This window comes from Sturnus vulgaris, chromosome 1, assembly GCF_052056855.1.
Source record: "Sturnus vulgaris isolate bStuVul1 chromosome 1, bStuVul1.hap1, whole genome shotgun sequence".
In the NCBI taxonomy this organism is placed as follows: domain Eukaryota; kingdom Metazoa; phylum Chordata; class Aves; order Passeriformes; family Sturnidae; genus Sturnus; species Sturnus vulgaris.
In genome coordinates, this window is record NC_142243.1 from 108,136,761 (window position 1) to 108,160,980 (window position 24,220).

The window sequence follows — 24,220 nt, forward strand, 5'->3', positions numbered from 1 at the left end:
ACCTGCAGCCCTGCACCTTTGTGGTGGGAGGTATGTGTATGGTGGTGAGCTGAGCAGGGAGTCAGCTCAGGAGCGTTTTCTGGACAGATGTCCCAGGTGCTGTGTGCGCTCAGAGCTTCAGAGGTTTACTGTTGGGCACAGCAAGGGTTTGTCAGGGTCTTCTGCCCCTGGGGTAGCCAGGGGTGGCCACTCTTGTGCAATGTGTTTCCTAAGCAGTCCCTTGCTGCTTTTCCTCCTTTCCCTTGCCTTAAATAATCAATTAATTTGCAGGCACACAGAGCTGAAGATCAGAGGCTGAGATAAGAACAATTTACTAAAAACAGCAATGAAATAAGAAACAGTAACAACAGCGATAGGAATGGCAGAGTACAATTCACATCCAATTGCTCACCACTGCTGCAAAACTTAACCCTGTCCCAGCTAGAACCAGGACAAACGCAAAGGTCAATGATTGGTGACAATGAACAAACAAACAAAAATCCGGACAACTACCAACCCCCCCAAAATCCCCAAACCACAGTGTTTATGGAATCTCTTGTGTGTGAAGCAGCCACATGGCATTGGACACTTCCTTTTCCCTGGAAGCCACCTTGGATTCCCTATGCTCCTGAACTTCACGCTGCTTTGATACACCAAACGAAGAGTGTCCTGCCAGGGCCATGGGAACGGTTGGCTGCCCATTCTCTCAGTCACTGGGATACATTCCTCGTGCCAGCAGGATGGGTGGAGGGGAATGCAGCCCCGGAATGACCTGTGCAGCTGCTCAGCACTCCCGGGCACGGACAGCCCTTGCTCCATCTGTGTGTGGAGCAGGCACAGAGTCGCTGCAGCAGTGGCAGGCTCAGCCCGGCAGATGCCAGATCCTGACCCGATGGGCTCCGGGGGGAGTGGAGGGGCCATCTCAGGATCCCCAAGCCTGTCAGTGTTTAAGAGGCATTTGGACAATGCCCTTGACAACATGTTTTAGCTTTTGTCCAGCCCTGAATTGGTCAGGCACTTCGAACAGATTTTTGTAGGTCCCTGAAATATTACCTTTGCCAGGAATCAGGGCAGCGACTGAGCAACTAAGAGCTGTGTTGGCAGAACTTCTATGTACTACAAAGCCTATGTAACAGTGCTTGACACTGAGTAATTATTTCAAATATACATGCAAGCTTGACTGAGAAGCCAGAAACTGCAGTTCTAAAGGTGGAGAAGAGAGCAAAAATTTTGGCTTATAGTGCTGCTGTATTCCCTGGAAAGCAAAAGAGCATCGAGGCATTACACAAGAGGTAGGCTTTATTTAGACACATCTGTTGTTTTCTGTCACACAGTTTCTTCATGTTCCTGGATATTTCTCTCCCCCTTTGAAATTATTTTAATATATGCATGAGTATATGTATAGACATGCATACCTAAAGCGTACTTTGAAATGCACTGTTCTTTTTGCTGAAAAATATTAGTAATATTCCTGTTTTCCACAATCAAGACAGTGAAATAAATGCCAAAACCTGCTTATGCAGTAACATGTTACAAGCTGTTGTTTGAAGTCTCCCATATACAAAAAACTGGCAGAACTGCTATTCTGCATCCCAAGTCTGCAGGGTACATTGCAAAAATGTTGTGTTGGCTGGAGCACAAGTCTGTCTTGTGATGACAGGAGACTGCCCCCAGGTATTCCTGGTAGCTGGATGATTTGAATTCTGTGCCATTATCCAGAAGCAACCAGCAGCCGACCTGTACCTGCTGAGCAAGTCTCAGTGGAGTGCATATTCCTCCCATGTCCAAGCTGAGCCCATAAATTTCTAGTGCATTTCTAGTTTTAGTGAAAGAGACCCATAACTACTATGTAATACAAGGACTTAGCTAATCAGCAAACAATCACTTCCAAATGCATGCTGTATTCTCATGAGAGTTCAATCCTGATTTGAATCTTCTGATTGCAGTTGAGGAACCCTTTCCCTTGTATTCCCAGCACATTTTAAAGCTGCATGGGGTGGTGATGGGCATGTTGTTTCAAGTTGCTTTCTTATGCTTTCTACCTACAGCTTGCTTATTTGTAATTTTTCTTATCAGGTCAGCTGGCTTATCAAACCAACTAGAGTCACAGTGGCACTGCACAAAGTTGCTGCAACTAACCTGGTGTACACTCGAAAGGAAATGTGATAGAACATGACAAAAAGTTCTCATTGCTTTGAGTGTTCTCAAAGTGTAAAGACTAGAAAAATGTGTTCACTGTTTCCAGAGGTCTCAATAGCAAATTAAAATAATGAGGTAGAATTTTTTTACACTTTTTGCAGTATTCCTGCTTTTGCTGCAGTCTTTCCTGGGGATATGACTGATTTATGTCACACCTGGGGTTTTAGGATATGCTTGCCACGTTTGACCAGAGCCAAGTCTCTCTGACTGTCAGCACACTGGCCTGGCTTCAGATGTTCTGCTGCTAAAGCCCTGCCTCTGGGAACTCACCTGTCTCACAAGTGATGCTGCCCTGGGGACTCATCTGGTTTGGATATTTGCAGTCCCTGAGGAACCACAGGGACTCGTGCCTGGCTGAGGGTGTCAGATACATCTGACACCTGACAACTGTACAGCTTCACCTGGTAGGGTTTGGGTTTCTTCCTGTTTTGATGTCAAATTAGAGCACTTGGCTCAACAGATACTGTATTATCTAAGAGTCTTGCAATTCTCATATACTGCATTACTAAACTACCTGCAAAGCAGGTTTAAAAGGTAGCACTGTGAGCTATGAAACAGGCACTTGTCCTGTTTCAGAGCTCTCACCCACTGGACTTATTTTTAAAGGCTTTCTCAGTTAACAGATGCTTCCTATTTGAGCTTGTGGATTCTCCTGCAGTGGCAGTCAAATCATAAACCCACTGTGAGAAATGCTCCTTTCAGTGCAGGTCTTTCCATGTGCTTCTGCTAATTCTCACCAAAGATGTAAATGCTCTGTAAGCAGGCTCAAGGTATTCTGGAGCAGGGCTCTTGCTCCTTCCTTTGAAGCTGGGCTGCTCTGTGTGGAGCCAACCCTTGTCAGGCCTGTGAATGCATTTGTGCCGGAGTCTCTTCCAGCTTTTGCATTATTAATATTTAATCCAAGCACTGACTGGAGCAGAAACAAACTCAGGTTCCATCCTCCCTTTCCCTATTGATGGGCAACATCCCTGTGGTCTTCCCAGGTGGGTGAATACTCCACCTTGTAAGCTCCAGGAAAATAACCTCATTAGAGGAACTGAGCCACCTACCCTGATTACAGTAATTACCAAGGAAGTGCAAATTAAGGGTCAAGTCCCCTTCAACAAAGGCAGGAATCTTGGACAGAGATTCCTTGTAAAAGTCATAGCTGTGCCCACCCACACAGCTTGAGATGAATAGGAAGCTGTCCCTAAAAGGTCTAAAGGTGTCCTCAAAATAAGATGCTGGGGTTGCACTCTGCTGTGACACAGTTTAGGGAATGCTCTACAGCAATGTACAAATACCAGCTATGCTGCATTATGAGGGCTTAAACCATCCCAGCACAGGCAAAAGTAGATCCTGGGTCTAAAGGGAAACTGTCTGGTGGAAGACAGCACTGTCCCATTAGCAGAACTGGGCTTGTGAAGATTGGTGGGTTGGATTCAGAAATATCCTGGAGCAGTTAGGTAATAATTAAATGATTGATAATAATTAAATAATTGATTTGCAACTCTTAGCAGTAAACTTGCACTGCTGATTCTTAAAAATTTCTCACTTAGAGGGAGGTGGAAGAAAAAGGTTGTGTTTGCCAGCTAGGTCTCCCTAAGCACTCAGCTCATTTTGTTTGTTTCCATGAGTCATTTTTAGAACAGGCAACAATAATCTTGAGTCACACATAGTCTGGAGCCAGCTTCTTAGAGAACACAGCTTTCTTGAGGAGAGTGAAAAATATCCTGAAAGGAAAAGTGCTTCTCTGGCTTTTGTATGTAACAAGAAACCATGTTTTTTAAACGAAAAAAGAGTATGATATGCTTGGCTTTTGAAAACACAGAAAACAACCCTTCCTGTCTGTCCCTACCATTCTGAGACCTAGAAAGGCATGGGACAGAGAGGACAAAACAAAGCTAAGCCCCCTTGAACAAGCGTGCAGTTGCCGACTGCATGATAATGCACAGGTCCAGAAACACATGCAGGGAAAGGAGACAGAGGTGGCTCCTTCAATCAGGCTGTGAAGTGCAAGTTCACTGTACATCTTTGGCTACTGACTAACAGCTGCTCTGTCAGAAACAGCCTTCCTCCTACGAACACAGGCAGCCCTAGCTTCTGCTTATCTCTAACACCGTCATTTCTGGAAATCAGGTGCCAAGAGATCTTCCCAAATCAGGTGCTTTAAAACTCCACTCACAGTTTCCTTCCTGCGCTCACAACTCCCCCAGTGCAACCCTAGCTGCACTAGGGCTGACTCAGAGGTCCTCTGTGGACAGAAAGGTTCTTTTGCCTGCTCTTCTTAAAGCAGTTCAGCTTCCAGGATGTGATAGTTTGTTGTGGGAAGGCCCCATCTCATTGCCTGGAAACACAATTATTAGGGAGTATCTGTTCCAAAACTAAAAGTAACAAAAGCACAAGTCTTCATCTGATCTCCTCAGATGGGAAGGGCTTCAGCTAAATACAATGCGCTGCTTTACAGCACAGGGAGTTCTTCCCTCACCTAAAAAAATTGTTTGTTCTGAGGCTACAACAGCTGTTCTGCATTTGTAATAAGGAAAATAGACTGCACAAATCACTATGATAAATACAACTCTATGTGGCCTGAACAGACTATTAAAAAGATCAGTTGATATAAAGAATATACATATGACAAATCTATGTACATGTGAAAAATGAATATACAGTCCTGCTCTCAGTAAAACACGTTTAAACAGTTTTCAGCCACAAAAGTGGTCAAAATGCCAAAGCATCATTTTTATTACCTCCACTGAGAAGTGGCTAGTGTGCAAAATAAAATAGTGCTGCCTCAAGTGTGTTTATCTGTTTAAGCTAGGAAAGCTGCTTTATCCATATAAACAGATGCTGAGTGTTAAAACAAACCTCGCTCAAAAGCCCCGATGCAGGAGGCTGTAACAACTCTGCCAGAGGGTTGGTTTGTGCATTTGACAATATTGACTAATAACACTATCTTCCTCTATCAACCATCTTTTGTCTGGTTTGTCTTCTACAACACACTATAGACAAAAACTTCCCTTCTAATGCAAATACTGCTGGACTGCCAAAAACAAACCCTGTAAAACTTTTGAAACTTTTCAAAATCACCGGTTTTCTACCTAAGCAAAGTTGATTGTGATTTTTGTGACTGTTTTATTAACTTCCATCAGCAACCTTTAATCTCAAGAGCATCATGAATAACCAACCATCATTTTTACTCCATAAATAAACAATAACTGTTCTAAATCTTCCAGTAGGAGCAACTGCACCTTGCATTCACATCTGCCCAGTGGAGAGCTGAGGCAAGTTTCCCCCTGCACTGCTGCTCTCACCTGAGTCACCCACTTTGTCTCCTAGCACTGTGTTTGGCACTTAAAGGCAGAAAACTGATGCAGGTAAATATCATTTTGCCACCACGCTTTGCAATTGCATTGAACAAATTGATTATGCCAACGCACATTACTAAATAATACAAAGAATAAAGTCATCAATCATATTCTCTGCAATTTCACTTTCTTGGCTCTGCTTTACTGAAAATATGAAAATAGCTGATCACAACTGTAAACTTGAGCGAAGATGTAAACTTTGATACACAAGGGACAATTTGAAAAACTAGGGAAAAGATTGCAAAGGCAATTGAATAGGGAATAGTAACAGGAGCACAGTAAAGAAGTATCTGTTGAGAACATACGTGTTGTTTAAACAGTTGTTCTGCTTGTACAGGTAAACAAGGGCTTGGGAAGGAGTTCATTTAGCTACAGGAGTTCATGTAGTCTTTTGTAGCTACCTCTGGAAACAAGAGACAAGGAAAATGTTTCTGTATAGACTATAAACCCATCACTGAAATCAAATATATAAACTGAATATATTAAAGCTTTGAATTTTATTACACTTAATTTCTTCTGAATATCTTACCCTTCTCCCCTGTTCAAGGTAAACCTAAACATGAGAAATGGAAGGATAAAGGAGAACTCCACTAAACGTGGAGTACATTTCGTCAGAGTCTGTGTAGGCCAGCTTGCCTCCCGTTACAACAACGTTTACTTCATCTCCTGCTTTGAGGTGAAGAACAAGGTGGAACGTCCCAGGCCCACCACAGGTCTGTTTCCCCGAGTAGGGTTTGTGATACTCCAGCAGTTCCCTTCTGTACCCAGCAGTGTGGAGCTGGGCCACGCTGGCGTTGGAGACGGACAGCACGGCTTCCACGTACTCATCCCTCTCCGGGGCCAGCACGGCCGTGATCAGGTAGCGCCCTTCATACGGGGATGTGAAAATGCCTGCAGGAGAGACACAGACTGGGCTGACCACAGTTCCCCAAAAGGGGGACACCCCACTGCCCAAAGCACGATGACAAACATAAAGCCACATGGGCCACCCACTGCTTCGTACAGGTAACTGCAACAAGGTCAGCCTGGGCAGGTGACCAACTGAGTGAGTCATGAAGGCAAAGGCACACCTGACCCCTCAGTGCTTCAGAAGGAGACAGCCCCCAGTTAGCGCCCTTGGGGAGGCAACATGAGAATCTCCCTCTCCTCTCCTCTCCTCTCCTCTCCTCTCCTCTCCTCTCCTCTCCTCTCCTCTCCTCTCCTCTCCTCTCCTCTCCTCTCCTCTCCTCTCCTCTCCTCTCCTCTCCTCTCCTCTCCTCTCCTCTCCTCTCCTCGGTGAAGTGGATTAGTAAGGAACCTCACCTCTGCTACCTGGGCTCAGGTGGGCTGAGGAGCCCAACCAGCTGTGCTGTCAGGGCAGACATGCAGGTGAGCTGGGCAGTCATGGAAAACCAGCCATGAAAGTGTGTGCCTGTCCACACCCACGGAGAAGCTTTTACTCCCATGTGCCTTGTTTACATGGATTTACTTCTTTTGTTCAATGTACCAGCAAGGCCTGAGGTAACATGGAACACTGGTAACCCATAATCCTGCCTGGCTGTGGGTGCATTCTTTGGCTGTTACCTGTATTGGGGTTATAATAGTCCCCGTCATTCACAAGCACTTTGTTGAAGTGAACCACGCCGACATCACTGGAGAAAGGCTTCTGTGTGAGCCCAGCAGAAAATGACACCAGAGAGGGCACAGCAGCAGAGGCAGGTCCTGAAATGGGTAACAACATGAGTCAGAGTCACGTCAGGATCATAACACAGCCTTTTCCCTATGATGCTTTATAATCCACTGTCTCTGTTCCTGCACGTAGTCCACTTGGACTAATCCTGCCAGTTGCAGGATGCAGTCATTAACAGAATACTAATTAGTATTGCTGGCCCAAGCCCCAGCTGTCTCACCATAAAATATACTGAGCACCATAAAGTTCCTGTCTTGACCACAGGATTTTTTTTTTCCTTCTACAGAAACAGTACATGGTTTGTAAATGCTGGCAGTGGAAATCCTACCTCCCTTCAATTCAACAATGCTTCTGCCAAAGACCTTCATGACAGAGGTTGCCTTTCAACATCTGCACTCTCCATCACTATCACAATGGCCATAGGAATGCTAAAGATTATAGCTCGTGCCAGCTTTCCTTGTCATGTTGAGACATGCTGTGCACAGCTTAGATCTCCCCCTTTCTGTGCCAAAGCATAGTGAAAACGGCTATAAGAATATATAACACTTTAGTATTGATACAAAGAGAACCTGTCTCTCTCCAGCACTTCCCTTTTGAGGGACTTTACAATTTTTTCTTCTTTTCTCAGCAGATGAAACAGACACTTAGTTGTCCAAATTATATTTCCTCCAACTCAGTCTAACAGCAGTATTCATCTAGTAGTTGGATGATACTAAAAAATACCTAAGACGAATTTTTACTTTTAACAGACTGACTTAATAGCAAGTGCTCAGTGCTCAGCCACTTAGTCCCATTCCTGTTACCATCCCTTTAAACATTTTCCTTAAGGCAGTACACACTGCTAGAAGTAGTCAATTCTTGCTGCTTTGTCTGGGCAAGTAACTAAACAACAAATGCCCTAAAGCTGTCCACAGCTGCTATTTCACACTGCTCCTTTTCCCTCCTTAAAATTAATGCTTGGCCTCTCCCTCTCGATCAAAGATGCCCATCAGCAACAAATGCTAAATTCATCAAATCCTGAATTGAAAGGGACCCACAAAGACCATTTAAGTCCAACTCTGGGCCCTGCACAGGACACCCCAAAAATCACTCCATGTGTCTGAGAGGATTATCCAAACACTTCCTGAACTCTGCCAGACTGGTGCTGTAACCACTTTCCTGGGGAGCCCATGGCAGAGCCTGACCACCCTCTGGGTAAAAACACTTCCTAAAATCCAATCTAATTCAGATGATATTGCTTCAAAACCGAAGTTTAAAAAGTCACATAACTTAATCTAAAATGTGGATATACAAATGTTTTGCTATCCACGGTTTTTCTGAATAACTCAGCCTGGGGTGGGATAGGGAGGAGAAGGCAAAGGGGAAGACATGCCTGCAACTTCAAAATTGGCAGATAACTACATTGATTTCCCTCAGGGGCTGGTAACCAGCTGCCTCACGTATCTTTGGAAATCTTCTTATTCAGCATTTTGTCTCAAGCTCAGAAGATAGACAGAAGCTCTTTTTCATTACTCCTACCTGCCAGTGTGCCTGCAGGTGCTCCTGCAAGCTAAGATGAGGTTATTTGAAAGGACCAAAATTAATTGCAGGAAATCTACTTCAAAAGCTTCTGTAAAGCTCCACCACCTTAACACAACACTTCTGACACAGAAAGCTACTCTGAGCTTACCTTGAGACTCAAATTAACTGAAAACTCACCTCATATTGTTGGCTCACTCAAAAGGTTTCTATCCCCAGCAGTCACACTGCACAAATGGAACAAACTATGTGTTTGTTCCTGCCCATAAACACTGCCAGCTTTGGAGCAGCTGCAGTCCTGTTTGCGTTGGTGTCATCTGAACAAAGGAGTGACTCCTGCCCTGGCTCTCCATGGCTTCCTTCAAGATTTTCCTTCACTAGAACAGTTATTAGAAGTAACTACTTGTTGCTATGCTGACATGCAGCCTAGTTCAGCACACCATACGTATCTATTCAAAGGAGAAATCTTAGAGCTGTCTAAATATCCTGTAGATTAGTTCAGGGGTCGATGTAAGGAGCCACAGTAAAGACGCTGTGTGTCTGTGCTCTCTTCCCCTCTCCCACCTTCTAGATGGAGTTGTGTCTGAAGTTTTCACCATTCCTACCAACAGCTCAGCAGTGCTTTTGCAGAACTTTACAGAGGGCTGCACCACCTTGTCCTACATGTCCCCTCTTGCAAACACTTTTCTTCATGCAAATATCAAAGTTCAGCTTCTCAAAGGAAGCTTTGAGGACACTTACTTTCATTTAAGCAGTTAATACTGTGGAAGTACAAACATCAGAAAAAAAATTTGAAGCAGTTTAAAGCTGTGAACCACAGACACAGCTCTGATGAAGAAACTGCTAGGCAGACAAAACGTTTTATATTATACACACAGGTAAGCAGGAGCAGGTAGGTCTGTTCTTGGCAATCTATGCTACTGTAATGCATTCTGGAGAGTCAAAAAACCACAGAAGATGCATGGGTGGCCCTTGTTAGGTTACATCTACTTCCACCCATCTGTTAGTTGTGTTTCTGGTTCTCCACCTCTTTTTGACTTCCAAGCCCAGTTCATGCTTCCCACAGAGCCCAAGGGCCAGAAGAAAAGAAAAGGAAAAAAAAATCATTAAGCAAAACAAAACAGCACACAGCACAGACATTTGTTATCAAGACAAAAGGAGAAAACAACAGTGTGGTGGTGCTGCTGACAACTGCCCAGCAACTGGAAAGAGGATTCTTCAAGAACTGACACAGAAGAGAGTATGTAATTCATTTGCCAGTAGGACTTATGATACCCTTGGATACAGCAGGAATAGGGAGGATTTGTCAGACTTCCTCTCACAAATAGTCAATACTCCTAAATCTAAATGAGAGAAAAGTGTGTAATTTCAGTAAGAGTAAATGGGAGAAAAATGCAAATAATTTATCACCTCCCTGCCTATTTTTTTGTTATTAACTCTCCAAATTTACCTTAACATCTCATGACACCATGCAGCACAGCACTGATGTGAACACTGATTTCCACCAGCCAGTGCTCAGTGAAGCTGCTCTGCTAAGTCACAGTGATTCTGATGTGGATGATATCTCGGTGTGTTATGAATACTCACATACTTTCCTCCTGAGTCTGTTAGTAACATCTGTCTGCTCTTGCAACTCCATCCTCTCACACTGCAGCAAGAGAATATTGCTCCAGCACTTACCTACTGTTCCTTATACAAATATCCTACTCTTACTGTATTAAAAAGGATTAGTGGATGCTCTCTGGTCCTGACACTTAACTCATCTTTGTTGTAAACTCCTTGCCTATATGAGCTACTATGTAATATTTTATCTTGTACTCTCTCATTAATACTTGTAAGTCCTTAAAGATCTTTATCTACAATTTTGTATTGTGGGATGCATGCAGATGTCTAAGGAAAAAAATCAAGAAATGCTCTGGTACTGAAAATATGCAAATCATGCCTCAGCATTCAAGAAAAGCATGAAAGTGGGCTACTTTAGTCCCAGGAGACAGAACTGGAGCCCTCAACTTCTTCCTGAGCAGTGCTTTTATGTAACAAGCTGTTCAGAAACAGAAATGAAATAGTCAGAAGGCCCTTTTAATAATACAAGTTTCTTGTATTAGGAATTATAGTACAAGAAGGTCTGGTCATCTTTCAAATTTGAATTTGAGTACCACAAAATGTACTGGGTGAAGACTGCCAAAGACATCATAAATGGTTGTCTGGAACTAATTAGACAGTAAGGATTCCTTGATGCCTTATTTATGCAATAAGTTCCTCCTCCAATAAGCAAAAAATTCTCCTCTTCCCCAGCTGCTAATTTCCACAGCACTGTTAACTGTCCCAGAATGCTCTCTTCATTGGACACTGACAATTAGAATCACAGACTCAATTGGACTGGAAAAGACCTCTGAGATCACTGAGTACAACCTATGACTGAACACCACCGTGTCAACCCTGGCACTGAGTGCCACCTCCAGTCTTTACTTAAACACCTCCAGGGACAGTGACTCTTACCACCATGCTGAGCAGTCTATTCCAATATCTAATCACCCAGACCCTTCCCCAGCTCTGTTCCCTTTCTCTAGACACGCTCCAGCCCCTCAATGCCCTTCCTGTACTGAGAGGCCCAGAACTGGACACAGCACTGGAGGTGTGGCCCCACCAGTGCCAAGTACAAGGGGACAATCACTGCCCTGGTCCTGCTGGCCACACAATTTGTGATAGAGGACAGGATGCCATTGGCCTTCTTGGCCACCTGAGCACACTCTGGCTCATGTTCATCCACTGCTGACCAGCACACCAAGGTCCTTTTCCTCTGGGCAGCTTTCCAGCCACTCTGCCTCAGCCTGTAGCACTGCAGCAGGTTATTGTGGCCAAAGTTCAGGACCTGGTACTTGGTCATGCTGAACCTCATCCAATTGTCCTCAGCCCATCAATCCAACCTGTCCAGATTAGGGACAGTGGATATAAATGCTCCAACTCCACAGAAATCTTAAGAGTTTTTGGTACCATCCTTCTCTGTTTTCTGACTATCTGCCATTGAGATCTGCAAGGCACACTGTGGGAATTTTAAGGACTAATAACAGGAATATCTTGTATTTAGATAAGTATTCAGTGGCATGGATCAGGAAAATGAGCTCCTTGGTCAAGCCCACCTCCCTCTGGATCCCAGGGTGATGATTGCTCCATGAACGTGTTGCACCAAACAGCAGATGGGTGCACTCCTGCCTTACCCTGCCTCTTCAACACTTCTAACATCCACCTACTGTTTCACACAGTTTTAGCATAAACTTATTAAAAATACTGCTATCTATAAATTGCAATGGGAAGAAAACCCCCAGGAAATCCATTTATCACAGAAATCTAGACATCTATATTGGTTTTGCTGGCATCAAGATAAATGAGTGTTTCTTTACTTCTTATCCTCTTCCAGAAACCTCATCTGTTGCTGCCTGTTCTTACTACCACAATTCTCAAATGCAAAAAGATTGCTTTCAGGCTATGATGGAATTTTAATTAGCAGGTATAAATATCACAATGAGATAACGAACTCTTTACAATTCTTTTTTTGTCGGTCCTCAGACCATTCTTAATGAAGTGTATTTGTGATTTTGTTATGGCCATCAAACTAAGTCCTGGGGTGGTAGGTTTTTGGATTCCATAAAGTCCTAATGCTTTACTTCCATCTAACGCCCATATTTCCTCAAACAAATTTAGATGAAATTTCTTTTTTTTTTTAAAGGATGTGGAAATATTTTGATCTAGAATACCATTCCCCAAGGTTTAATATCTTGAGTATGAGGCTGCAGGGCTGGCAGCACCCAGTCAACATATTTTTCTAGGCCAACCAGCATGTTCCACATAAATTTTATACCTGTTCATCATTCAAATCCGTAACTAAATTGTATTATTAACAATTATTTTAAAAGTAACCCAGCAAATAAAGAAAAAAGAATTGTAAATCATTTTAATCAGTAGCTGTCAGTGGCAGCACTTCTGCTTTCACTGAAGTCAGGAACTTGAGTCCTGGTGACTATAACAAAGGCAGAAACTCTCCCAAGAGGAGAACAACCTTATGCACTAGGCTAGGACACCAGCAGTTATTCAAGATCTTAGTCTTAGCCTTTTTCATGTTTTATTAAAGAAATAATAAAACCATCACAAATATATTTATTTTCTCATTTAGAAGGCAAATAGAAAGGTCCATACTGACATTAGCTGGAAAATACAAACTCTATGTCACAGTGAATTAAGAAGCAAGAACTCAAAATTATTTTTCAAAACCTAACTCCTCTCCCCATCTCCATGTTTTCAGAAGATACAGATTATGTTTTAATGCTTAGGTCTAACAAAAATTGGTCAGATTTTCCTCAATGCTAAACTTAAATACTAAAAATTAACACTTTTTTTTCCTCTCAGCCATGACCTTCCAGGGACTGAAATAAATGTTAAGAACCCATTTGAAAAATTTCTAGGAAACAACTGCCTTACCTTGTGAATCTGTGGTAGAAGGAGATGGCTTTGGATATCCTACAAAAGAAAAGCAGTATGTATGACTCAGTATACAGCCGAGTACATTATGACCAAATATCACTGCAGTCCTCTAAAAAGCATCCCTGGTTACTGAACTGCAACCTACCAAAACAGCTGTTAAATAGTGTCTCCTATGAAATGCTCAATTATTGTTAAACTGGGGTGGTCATGGCAAAGAGAACCAAGTTATTACTCCAATGTATTAAATCTACTAATTATGGAAAGAAAAAACAAACTAGGTTTCCCTAGTGGCAAAGACTGCTGTAGTTACCAGGGGTTTTACATCATCTCTGTTGACCTCATGCTTTGTGTATCCTTGGAAAGGAAGCAAAACTGGCACTGAATGTGTTTCCCCTACTTCTGCAGCCAGCTGGAGGCTGCAGAGGCCCATTCCCACATCCCCTCTGCTGTAAACCCATCCCCATCCCCAGCAGCAGTGGCTGTCCAGGAATGGCCAAAAGGGGGCTGGTAAGGCACAGCAGATCTCAGTGCCACCTCTCCAGCAGGACCTGACACGTCCTTTGAGCTCGGTCAGGATGATGCACTGCCAGCTTGGCTGTCTCACCTGGTGCTCCAGCATACCCTTCAGCAATGGGCACGGTGCTTTGGCCAGCCTGGCCATCCACGCTCCGGAGACGCCCTCTCCCAGACATCAGCACCGTGCCGGGAGGCCCTGCCTCCCCCGTCTCCAAGATGATGCCGGTTGTTCCGGGCAGGAGTGGCACAACTGCTGACCCTGGCAGGGCTGGGCGTGGAGGAGGCCTGGGCTGTGGTGGCAGGAGGGGGATCCTGTGCCGTGGGGGCTGTATCCTGGGCCTTGATGGCAGCAGGGAAATGCCAGGCTGGGGCTGCACCGGCGGCCGCGGTGGCAACGGCTGCGGCCGTACTTCTGGTCGCCCTTCAGCGTGATGAAAGAGGAGGAAAAATACAAAATTATTTGCCTAAAATAGAACGTAAGTGTGCATAGTTTTGCATAATAAATACTTCAAGGCAAAACAGGACTCAGTTGGAGCCACCTGTTCCCTCAGACCCAAGACTGCACTGGCGAAACGCCGTTCCACTCCTGAAGTACTACAGACTCCACTCTTTACAGCCTGTGGGACACGGGGAAAGGAATGAAGACAGCCTGGAGACAGGACAAGCAGCAGTCAAATAAGTTATGAACATTCATTCATTCAATTGCTACACCAGCTTGGCCTTTCTGCAGCAAGCAGGCTGAGTATCACACTTATTCCCACCAGCACCTTCATTCCAGAGCGTGCTCTCTCTCTCCTTGCACTTCAGTTCTCAACTCCTCACACCCACTGGACTTGCTTTTGACTCTGTACTCACCCAACTCTTAGCATAAGGCTGTCCCTTTAGCACAATCATAAGGAAAATCATCCACAGCAAAAAAAATCAGTAAATGAACATGACTTAGGAGGTGTTTTCCCTTACTTTAAAAAGTAAAAAACTTGAATGTTCAAGTACTTCCATTACAAATATTTTCTGACAATGAAGGTAGAACTCAAGGATATAATTTACTGGAAAAATTCTTTATTGTTTAAACAGAAGAGATACCATTAAAAAACTTTTCCACTGGGGCAGCCAACCCATATGACATCAGGGTTGAACAGCGCTGACATGGTTCCATTTGTGTATCTGGTCAAGTTCTAAACCCTTTATAGGAATTCTGGTTTATTCATAAAAATGAAGTCCTAGATGACACTTAAGGATGCAATGCTCTCCCAAGAGGAAAGCTGAGCTACATTTACACTAAGAACAGAAATTTACAAACGTGTAGATTTTAGCACTTGCAATGAGCTTTTACACACAATAATCAGAATTTCAAGCTAAATTAAACTTCAGCATAGGTTACTTTGGTTGCATTTGGAGACCAAGACATGTCTTTAGGCACAGGGATGGATGTGAGTTTCTGTGGAAATGGGCGAACATCCCGTTGCAAATTTATCTGATACAATTGGTCACACACCAGAGATGCTTGCCAAGGTCCCCAGTGGAGATCACTTCCCTGAGTGGTGCTCACAATGAAACACTTCAATTCAGCACAGTCCAAAATCAGCCTAGGCAAATTCACCAGGGGCTAGGGCTAAGCCATCTGGCTGTGCTGAGAAGCAGATGAGGTGTGAGGCTTCCCCTGGCTCTGCTGCGTGTCTGGGGACCACAGGAGAGCCTCACTCTGCACCTTTGGGGGAAGAGCTTACAGTGAAGTTGTGCAGGTATTGTCCCCAAGACATGGCTGGGGTCCAGACAGCACCACTGGCAACCCACGTGCTGTTTTGTGACTACTCGACACCTGCACTTTACCCTTGTGAATCTCATTTCTTGTTTTCAGTCTCAGGAAAGCCTTAAAAGCCCACACAAGCCTTCCTGAGTACTGGAAGGCTGTCTGAAGTCATAGTCTCACACCACCTGCATTCATTTGCTAGATATGGCTGCTAGAAAAAAAAAACCTCCCTGAGCTTTGCTGGCTGACTTTTAAATGTCAGGAGAATTGAAACTCATACAAGAGATGCACCACAGAGCTGGGCTGAAGCTCACTCAATAACTCTGTCCAAAAGGCAGAGGCCTAAACAGCGAAATGTTTGCTTTATACAGATTAAAACTATTTTAATAAAAACCTTAAAATTAAGAAAATCTTATAAAATTTTTTTTAAAGTCCCAAAAGTAGCAAAGTGATTTTTTTTTCCATAATTGTTGACTTTGTAATACAAAGGCACAATATCCACAGAGGCATTGATTTAGACCTTCAACTAAAATCTTCAGATTAACCTCATTGAAAAAACCAAAATGACAAAGTTCTTTACCTTAGGATGCATGTACTTCTCATTTCTTGAGTCAATTATGCTAAGATTCATTAAGACAATTATTTGAGATGACACTGGGAAAATAAATACATTTCTTTGCTTGCTTTTCTAGATAGTTAAATAACAATCAACTGCTGAAGTCACATATCCTGAGCAAACTGCTTCCTTTCATGCAATATCAACACTGCCATATTCAGAATTGTCCCATCTCCATAACACTGAATCCAGATCATTACACAGCTAGGAACAGTAACTCTGTTCCCAGCAGCAGCATCCTTGCTGCTCTGCTTGTCATCACTATTGTGAGTGACAATGTGATTACCACATCACATACCAGCGTCTTCCCATGATCTCCTCAGCCCCCAAAACACACAGAAACAAACTGCATAAAGCTAACTGGAGAGTAAAGGAATCTGTGACTGCTCTCACAAGAAGCCAAAAATACCTCATGTGAATTTTGTTACAGACACCAAGAGGATTTTACAATTCTGTTAGAAGCAGCATTGTGCACAAGCTCACAGGGAGCCCAGAGGAACTGATTATATGACTATTCACACTACAGCATTAAAAATTTTATATTGCATTTTATCCATGCTGTAATGCAGAGCACACATTTGGTTTCTTAGGCCACAACTTCATCAGACAACATTTTGCTGTTGGTTTCAAAACCCTGCTACACAGACAGCTTCCATAGGAATTGCAGGTCAGGTCAAATAACTGTAACCAAAGCAAAATGCACTCTTAGCACAGTATCTGGCTGCAAGATCACACTTTTGATTCCAGGAAAACTTCTGGGATATATATATATGTATAAATAGGCAGTAAGTTAAGAGAGACCATCAAATCTAACATGGCTTTCAGTTTTGTGCCATAAGAAGAGCAAACATAGCCACAGAGAGGAACAGAGTGCAATGACAACAACTTAGACTATGAGACATGGACCTGGGGGAAGGCACCATCCAACGTGGATGGAAAGCTGCTGGATCATTTTACCTTGGAGAGCACACTGTGCATGGCTCCCTAAATGGAACTGCTTAGAGTAGATCACCGCCTGCTGTCACCACTGCCTTGTGTGCTGCAGGACATTTCATTACCTTTGCCAGGAATTACAACAAATTAACCAAATTCCTGGTCTCTGGGTTCATATCTGATGCACAGTCATTTGCTAAGTTGGCTTGTTAGTTTGTATTGAGGCATATGAAACCCCTGAATAAAAAAAATATGGAAGAAAATACAGCCATATTTTTAAGATGAGGGTAATTTGAATTTGCTGGGCTTACATTGCTTGGTAAGACTTTATGTTTTATTTCTTGCAACACATCCTTGCCTTACTTGCCCTCAACAACTTTATTAGTAACAACTTGTTTCTCTTTCGGCCCCTCTGAAGTCAAATGACATCATTTGAATGCTACGATATGCTGGCAAATTGTGCATTAAGAAACTCTCCACTGATCCAAGTCCAGGTCTTCCTGTCAAATAAAGTTGATATGGGAGACAATGCTGCAGATCACAGATGTAAAAATAGTTAAAGCCATACCCCACCTCATGTAGCAGGGCTCCCAAAATCACTTCCAAAAAAGGCTCTTCTGCCAAAATCTTTCTACAGCTCCTGCCATCAAAACTTTCTGGGGCTGCTGTGCCAGACAGCGTTATTGTAATTGGAAACATTTGGGAACTGCAGTGTGTGCTTCACAAATCCTTTAGAGGCCAGAGGCACCCCAGAGCAGCAAGGGATGCTCAGAGTGCCTGCACCCCAGACCCAGCAGCAGCAGCCTTCCACAGGCTTTTAACACCCAGTGGTGGATAGAGGGGCCTGTCCTGAAAAGGTATTATTTAAAGGAAATCCAGGTGCGCAGAGGCTTTTTAATGCTTTAACACATTGTAACAGGGGCTGATAAATGCAACCCATGAGGTGGCTGGAACACCTGCCTCAAACTGCAGAAGAAAGATTACTACTTGTATCTATCTTGGACCTTTCTCCAAGGTTGGTCCCTAGTGCTAGTTAATTTTGGGCAAGATGGATGAGAAACACAGATACATCATGTTCCATTTTATTGGAGACTGCGATGCTTCTGCAAGATTGAGGGATAAAGGTCCTAACCCTGTTGAATTTAAGTCAAGGTTACAGCAAAAGAATTATCTGAAATTTACAGTCCCTCTTCACCCCACTTCCTCCTTCAAAGTTTAGATAAGCTTTTTTTTTTAATACAAAAGGTTCTCACTTCAGAAGGATTTTTGTGTCAACTACTGCTATACATTTGGTTTTAAACAATTAAACAGAAGAAACACATCTATCACAGGCTTTCAAGTCTCTGCCCTGGGATGAGAAGGATATTCAACCCCTCATGAGGCACAGCTTGTGCATTCAAGAAAGAACACTCTAGAGTCTCACATCTGATCTCTCCCATCAGCTGCAACAGTGCACAGGCTCTCCCCCAGCACCTCTTCTAATTTTAGGCCAGTCAAAGAAATTGGCCTCTTATTTATCTCATACGTGCACAGAATTAAAACCAGAAGCATCAACCAAGCTAAGATTGCAGATTCAGAACAGTCTCCAAATCCTATGATTTTGTGTCATGCTAAGAAAAACAGGAAAACAGGAACTCAGCTTCCTTCTGCAAACTTCAGCTTTCAGGAAAACAACTCATTGCTGAAATTTGGAGCAAGAACTGCAGAGGAAACTGAGTGGCATTTGGCAAAGTCTCTAAACCTCCACGGCAAGGCTCACCAGCATGCTGAGGTTACCATTTCCCAGCATTCTGAGCCAAAGGAAATGCACCCCAGCTTCTCTGCTGCTCTGATGCAAACTTTAAACAAAGTGGAGGTAAATGCGCACCAACACGTTGGAGTATTAACAGAACTGGCTGAGGTGCTAAAATATTGCCAGCTGGAATGTGCCAAGTACTGCCAAGGACCTTGTGGGAATGCAAGCTTCTGGGAGACCTATGAAGTAGAAGTCTTGTATTGCCATGCCAAGATATGCCAGAGCTCATTTCTGAAACTTCTAGATCAAAGAGTTGGTGCTGAATTATAATCATTAACTCATGCTAAGAACACAGCTTAGAGGAAATCTTTCTTATCATAAATTTGAATTCATTTGACTTCAGTTTTCTCTATTTGCTTTTCAATTTTCCCTGAGGAATACAGAATAACGTTCAACAACAAAATGAAATAAAACAAAAAAAAAAACCCCAAACAAATAAACTGGAACAATACAGACAATTATTACTTAAAACTCACCAAAATCACAATTCAAAATCACTACTTTTCCCATTCTCTTTATTCTAGCTTGAATAAACATAAAAAACATGGGTTTTGTTTTTTGGGTTTTTTTTGGTTTTTTTTTTGAGGATACTTTTGAAAGCACTCAAAGTACTCTGTGGTGTTCTGGAGCAAAGAGCCAAAATTAGAGTCACTGCAAAAACAAAGTAGGAATTGTGTAATATTAAGTTTTCCCTCCCTTGTTTAGTTCTTTTTTAAGAGTTTCAGAAAGGAAAGTCAGTCGAAAAACAAACAAAAACTAAAAAAAATAAGCAAGAAACTTACTTGTGTCAGGCTGAGATTTCAGCACGCCTTCAATGTCTGTGGTGATTTTGGAAACCTGAGTGTGAAACTGCTGGATAGAGTTTTTGAGGCCAGCAATATCAGTGGAATGAGATGCTACAGTTCCATTCATTTCACGCACGCAGTTCCATAAGCTGCTCACATGCTTATTCAGACCTTCTTTTATATTCTGCAAGCTGTCTGATACAGAGTCCAGCTTGCCACAGATTTTTTCAACATGTGAGACTCTGCTCTCAACATCTGAAACACCCTCCTGGACACCTTGGGTCTTTTCTTTGCACTTGCTAAGATCATTCAGCATATGGTCATTCAATTGTTCTAGTCTCTCTTTCACTTCACCACAGCAATTATCATTGGAATGAGCAGTTTGATTTGCAAATGTCCTCTGCATTTGATCAATTTTTCGGAAGACACCTCTCTGTGTTTTTCTGCATGTCGAATTGACACCCAGAAGCTGCTCCCTGCAGCTACTCAGGCCGTCTTGAAGATTTTTCATATCTTTATCAATGGCATTTAGATTGTATCGGAATACACGTACATCTCTCTGCATTTTCTGGATGTCACGTTGGTTTCCCTTAATCGAGTTGAATTTCTCATTAAGAGAGTTATTTAGAGACTGCAGAAGAACAGAATTATTCTCTGTTTTCAAAAGCAAGTGGTTGTACTTGTCGTTACAGTTTTCCAGCTTTTCCTGAAGGTCCTCCGTACCTTGGGGTGCAGACTGACATTTCTGCCCACAGAGCTGCTCAAGAGACAGCAGTTTGTCCTTCATGAAATTCATCTCTGCTGTAAACTGCTCATTTGCAAACCCTGCATCGCTGGGCAAGATAGGCCCAGGATTAACAAACATTCCATCCTGGTCCGTGGTGTTGGCAATCTCCAAAATAGTCCCGCCTAGCCTAACCTCCAGTGCCCGCAGCTTCTGCTCAAATAAGTCTCTCAGCTCATCCACCTCAGCAGCAATAGCACCGCGGAGAGTCTCCTCAACATAAAAGCAATGCTCTTCAGCATTCCGTTCTGTGATATTCATCCTCGCATCCAGCTCCTCCAGCCTCTCCCCAAACACGTCTTCTAGATCTGGAGTCGACAATCGAATTATTTCATTATCAATTCTGACATTCAAGATTCTCTGTGCTTCCATAATTCTGTCAATCTTCGTGTCTAAATCTTTCATCTGTTGGTCAAAGTCATTTCCCTCACCCTTCTTGCAACAACTGGAGTTGTTTGATGGAATCTGAGCGCGGAGAGTATTTATTTCTTTCCTCAAGTCATTCTCTTTTCCTCTTATAACATCGATTATCCCTGCACAGTTATTTTCACCGTCATCATACTGCTGCTGAATATCCTCTAGTTTATATTCACAGGAGTTCTTCAGATCTGCCATTTTCTTTTCAAATCCTTCCATTATTTCTCGCTTGAGGGACTCAAATTTTGAGTCTATATAGTCCTGATATACATTGTCACGGGGCATTGTTATTGTAGGTCCTCGTGCTGCCTCCTGCAGTTGTTTTAATTGTCCTTCATAGCCTTTTACTTTTCCATTCAGTTCCTCCAGCTCATCATTCCTCATTTTCAAGGCTTCTTTAACCTCAGCTAGCTCAGTTTTTATATCCTCCATTTCAAAATCAATAAAAGGGTCTTTCTGATCTTTATTGCTGAGGAATCCTGGCAGCTGAATAGTGTCTGTTTCACCACCAACTGCACTGTCAGGCTCTGGGCGGTCGTAAAGGTTGTTCAGCCAAGTGACCAACATCTTGCTAGCATCCTCTTGTACAGTCAGCTTCAGGTTTTCATTCACACCTGCCACAGAGGACTGAAGCTCAATCACAGACCGTGTAAGTCTAAACAATTCATCCTCCAGAAACTGCATTCTCTTCTCATATGGTGGAGGCTCTGGAGCTCCTGTTGGTTCTGCATCTGTTTCCCAGAAATAACAAAATGTGGATGTAAATATTCCCAGTGGTATCTGTTTTAATCAGCTACAGTTAACTTCACTTTTCTTTAAAATCAAATAATGATTTAAACTGCCTAATGCTTGTTGCCTTTTCTGTTCTTATTTTCAGTTGTTTATAATTAACACATTATTAAAACCCTCAGAACTAGAAGTTTTAGCACGGTGACCAAATCCTGCCAAGGTACAGTGGCCATAAAGAAGCTGGCAATCACCCCTCCTGTTCAGCAATGGATCTAAGCCACAGCATAAATAACAAACCAATACAGATCCATTCACATCACAGCACAACCACCTTAGAACTTCTGCATCTCCTATAACAATAATTTGGCCCTGAATTCCCACTGAAAACTTCAGTGGCAGTCATTTATGTGCCTGAAGTGGGTTTGTGCTTCTGTATTTTACTGAACTGGGGTCCAAATATACATCCCATAAATAACATGGGGGTCTGCAAGATACTCCAGTTATCACACTTGCTTCACAAATACCTAATTATTAAAATAAAAACATGTACAAAAGCATAAAATTTGCACATTCAAAACTGTTAGATTAAAATAACTTATCCTCATATCATGAAAATCAGAAAGACTTTTAGCTGCAATCTACTTCTTACCTATCATAAATCAATTAATGAATCTGGATCTTGTCATTAGTAGGGCCTCATTTACAAAGTCACGTACAAATCTGGATGTTCAGTTTCACGCAAAATGTGCAACAATTGCAGAAAAAACAGGAAAAAACCCCCAGAAAACAAACATAATCAGAGGTCAAGAAAGGATAAACTGCAGGAAAAGTCAAAAGTAATTTTTAATTTTGTCTAGAATAGAGGAGAAGGATAGAGATATCACCATGTTTTATTATCATCTTTTGGAATTAATATTTTAGGACAGCTAACAAAATACTTTAAAACCTTGTTTTTAAAGCAGCTATATAATCTATGGGACTAGTTTGAAACCATGTATTCAATCATCCACCACACAGAAAACACATGTGGAAATCTGACTAAGTGCTATATGTGACACTAATCTCCAATTATGTTGGAAAAAGTCACTCAGAAGGACACATCTGTTTATCATTTTTTCTTAATGGAGAAAAGGCATATATGGCAGTAACAGCATTCCTTCTTGTCCCTTCAGAAGACAGCATCTTACACAAACAAACATCATTCATTCTTTAAGATATTTTTTCAGGAGTTGAGGCTTATCCACACTTATTCCCTTACTCCTCATTATTAAGGCACGTAGTCTAATGTGAATCTGTAAAATCTTCACAATCTCAAAAATAGACCAACATTGTGAAACTGCTAGGAACCTTTATATACTATTAAAATTAATATCTGGGGTGTGTTGTTTTTATTTTTTACTAATATACTCTTTTTTTTTTCTCCTGAACATTGGAGAAACCATAAAAAAACCCCTGTAAATTCTTGCAAAACCTACAATCTTAACCTAAAGATTTTCTGGAACCATGAGTAGCCAGCTGGCATTTCCAGCCAGTGTTCTACAGCCCATTCCTCTGTTATTCTTCAGGAAATTCTCTGTATCAGGACTGCTATTGCCTGGCTGTTATTTTTCCCACCGCACAGAGTTTTTCACATGCCTTTTGTACCTGCCAGCAGCTGAATTCAATAGAAACCATAACGATTCTCATCCTTAGAAGACAAAACAAGAAACCAGACATGACTGTGCCGACCAAAATTCAAACGGGAAGTTACCTGTGCCTTTCTTCACGACGGCTCTCGCTGGCGTCGCGGGACGACGAGCAGTGTTTGGCTTTTCCGCTGGTCCTTCCCTGCAGTCCTCCCCTTTGTAGCCAGGACAGCATCTCCATTCTAGCTCTGTCACTGTCTTATATGCAACTGTGTACCGAGGTCTGAAACTCGTTCGGTATCTGCCAAAACAGAAAGCATTTTAAACAATCCATAACCTAAACTGCTATTTAGATTAAAGGTAAAATTAAAATTAATTTCGGAGGTTTTTATAATGAAAATAAAATACTTACAGCTATTACTCATTTTCTGCTTTAAACATCAAATTATAAAATGTTTCTGTCTAGGTTTTAAAGCTGCCTCCACTCAACACAGTCATGATAGGCAGCCATGGAATAGGGGCTTTCATGGATGAGTAAGGAATAAAATGTTGTTGCAAGTGAAGGTACAACTCATCATACACTACTGAGAACAACAGTGACCACCAGTGTCTTACTCTCTAAATTCAAAATGTTTTTCCTCTAACTTTTCATTGCAACCCTCCTCTCAGGGCTCTTCCGAACATCAAAAAATGCTTCTGCCTGCTTTGTCCCATTTGTATTTTCACAGGAAGGGATATTCCAAAGAAGGACAAAATGCTGAAAGTGTGAGTCAGGCAAGGACATGAAAGAAGGAATCAGATGAAACACAACCAACGAAGAAATCAATGTTTTACTACTTCATCAGTTAAGCTGAAGAGGGTCTGGCAGACAAACCTATGTACACATTATTTATGTACATACAACCTTGAGCTTCCCTGATAAATCACTCAAAGGTTAATAAATGACGAAGTGCTTCTGGTTGTGCAACTTTCTTTAACCATAGACTTCTTCCATAGCTTCTCTCCAAACACATCCCACATGTTCAGCTGTGGTCACTGTGGTATCTACCAGATCATAAGCAGAGCCTGTGCTATTGGAT

At 42.4% G+C, this 24,220-nt stretch overlaps 1 protein-coding gene across 1 annotated transcript in view; it reads right to left on the bottom strand.

Moving 5' to 3' along the window:
• Positions 1-295: 295 nt before the first annotated feature.
• EMILIN2 (elastin microfibril interfacer 2) overlaps positions 296-24,220 on the bottom strand; it is a 36,268-nt gene continuing 12,343 nt past the window's right edge. Inside the window, exons 3-8 of the mRNA XM_014871262.2 lie at positions 23,267-23,442; positions 19,584-21,518; positions 13,796-14,128; positions 13,189-13,227; positions 7,089-7,226; positions 296-6,416 (exon numbers count right to left, since the gene is read on the bottom strand). Of these exons, the coding sequence (XP_014726748.2) occupies positions 6,079-6,416; positions 7,089-7,226; positions 13,189-13,227; positions 13,796-14,128; positions 19,584-21,518; positions 23,267-23,442 (2,959 nt within the window). The 3' untranslated portion in view covers positions 296-6,078. The remainder of the gene's footprint in view (positions 6,417-7,088; positions 7,227-13,188; positions 13,228-13,795; positions 14,129-19,583; positions 21,519-23,266; positions 23,443-24,220) is intronic.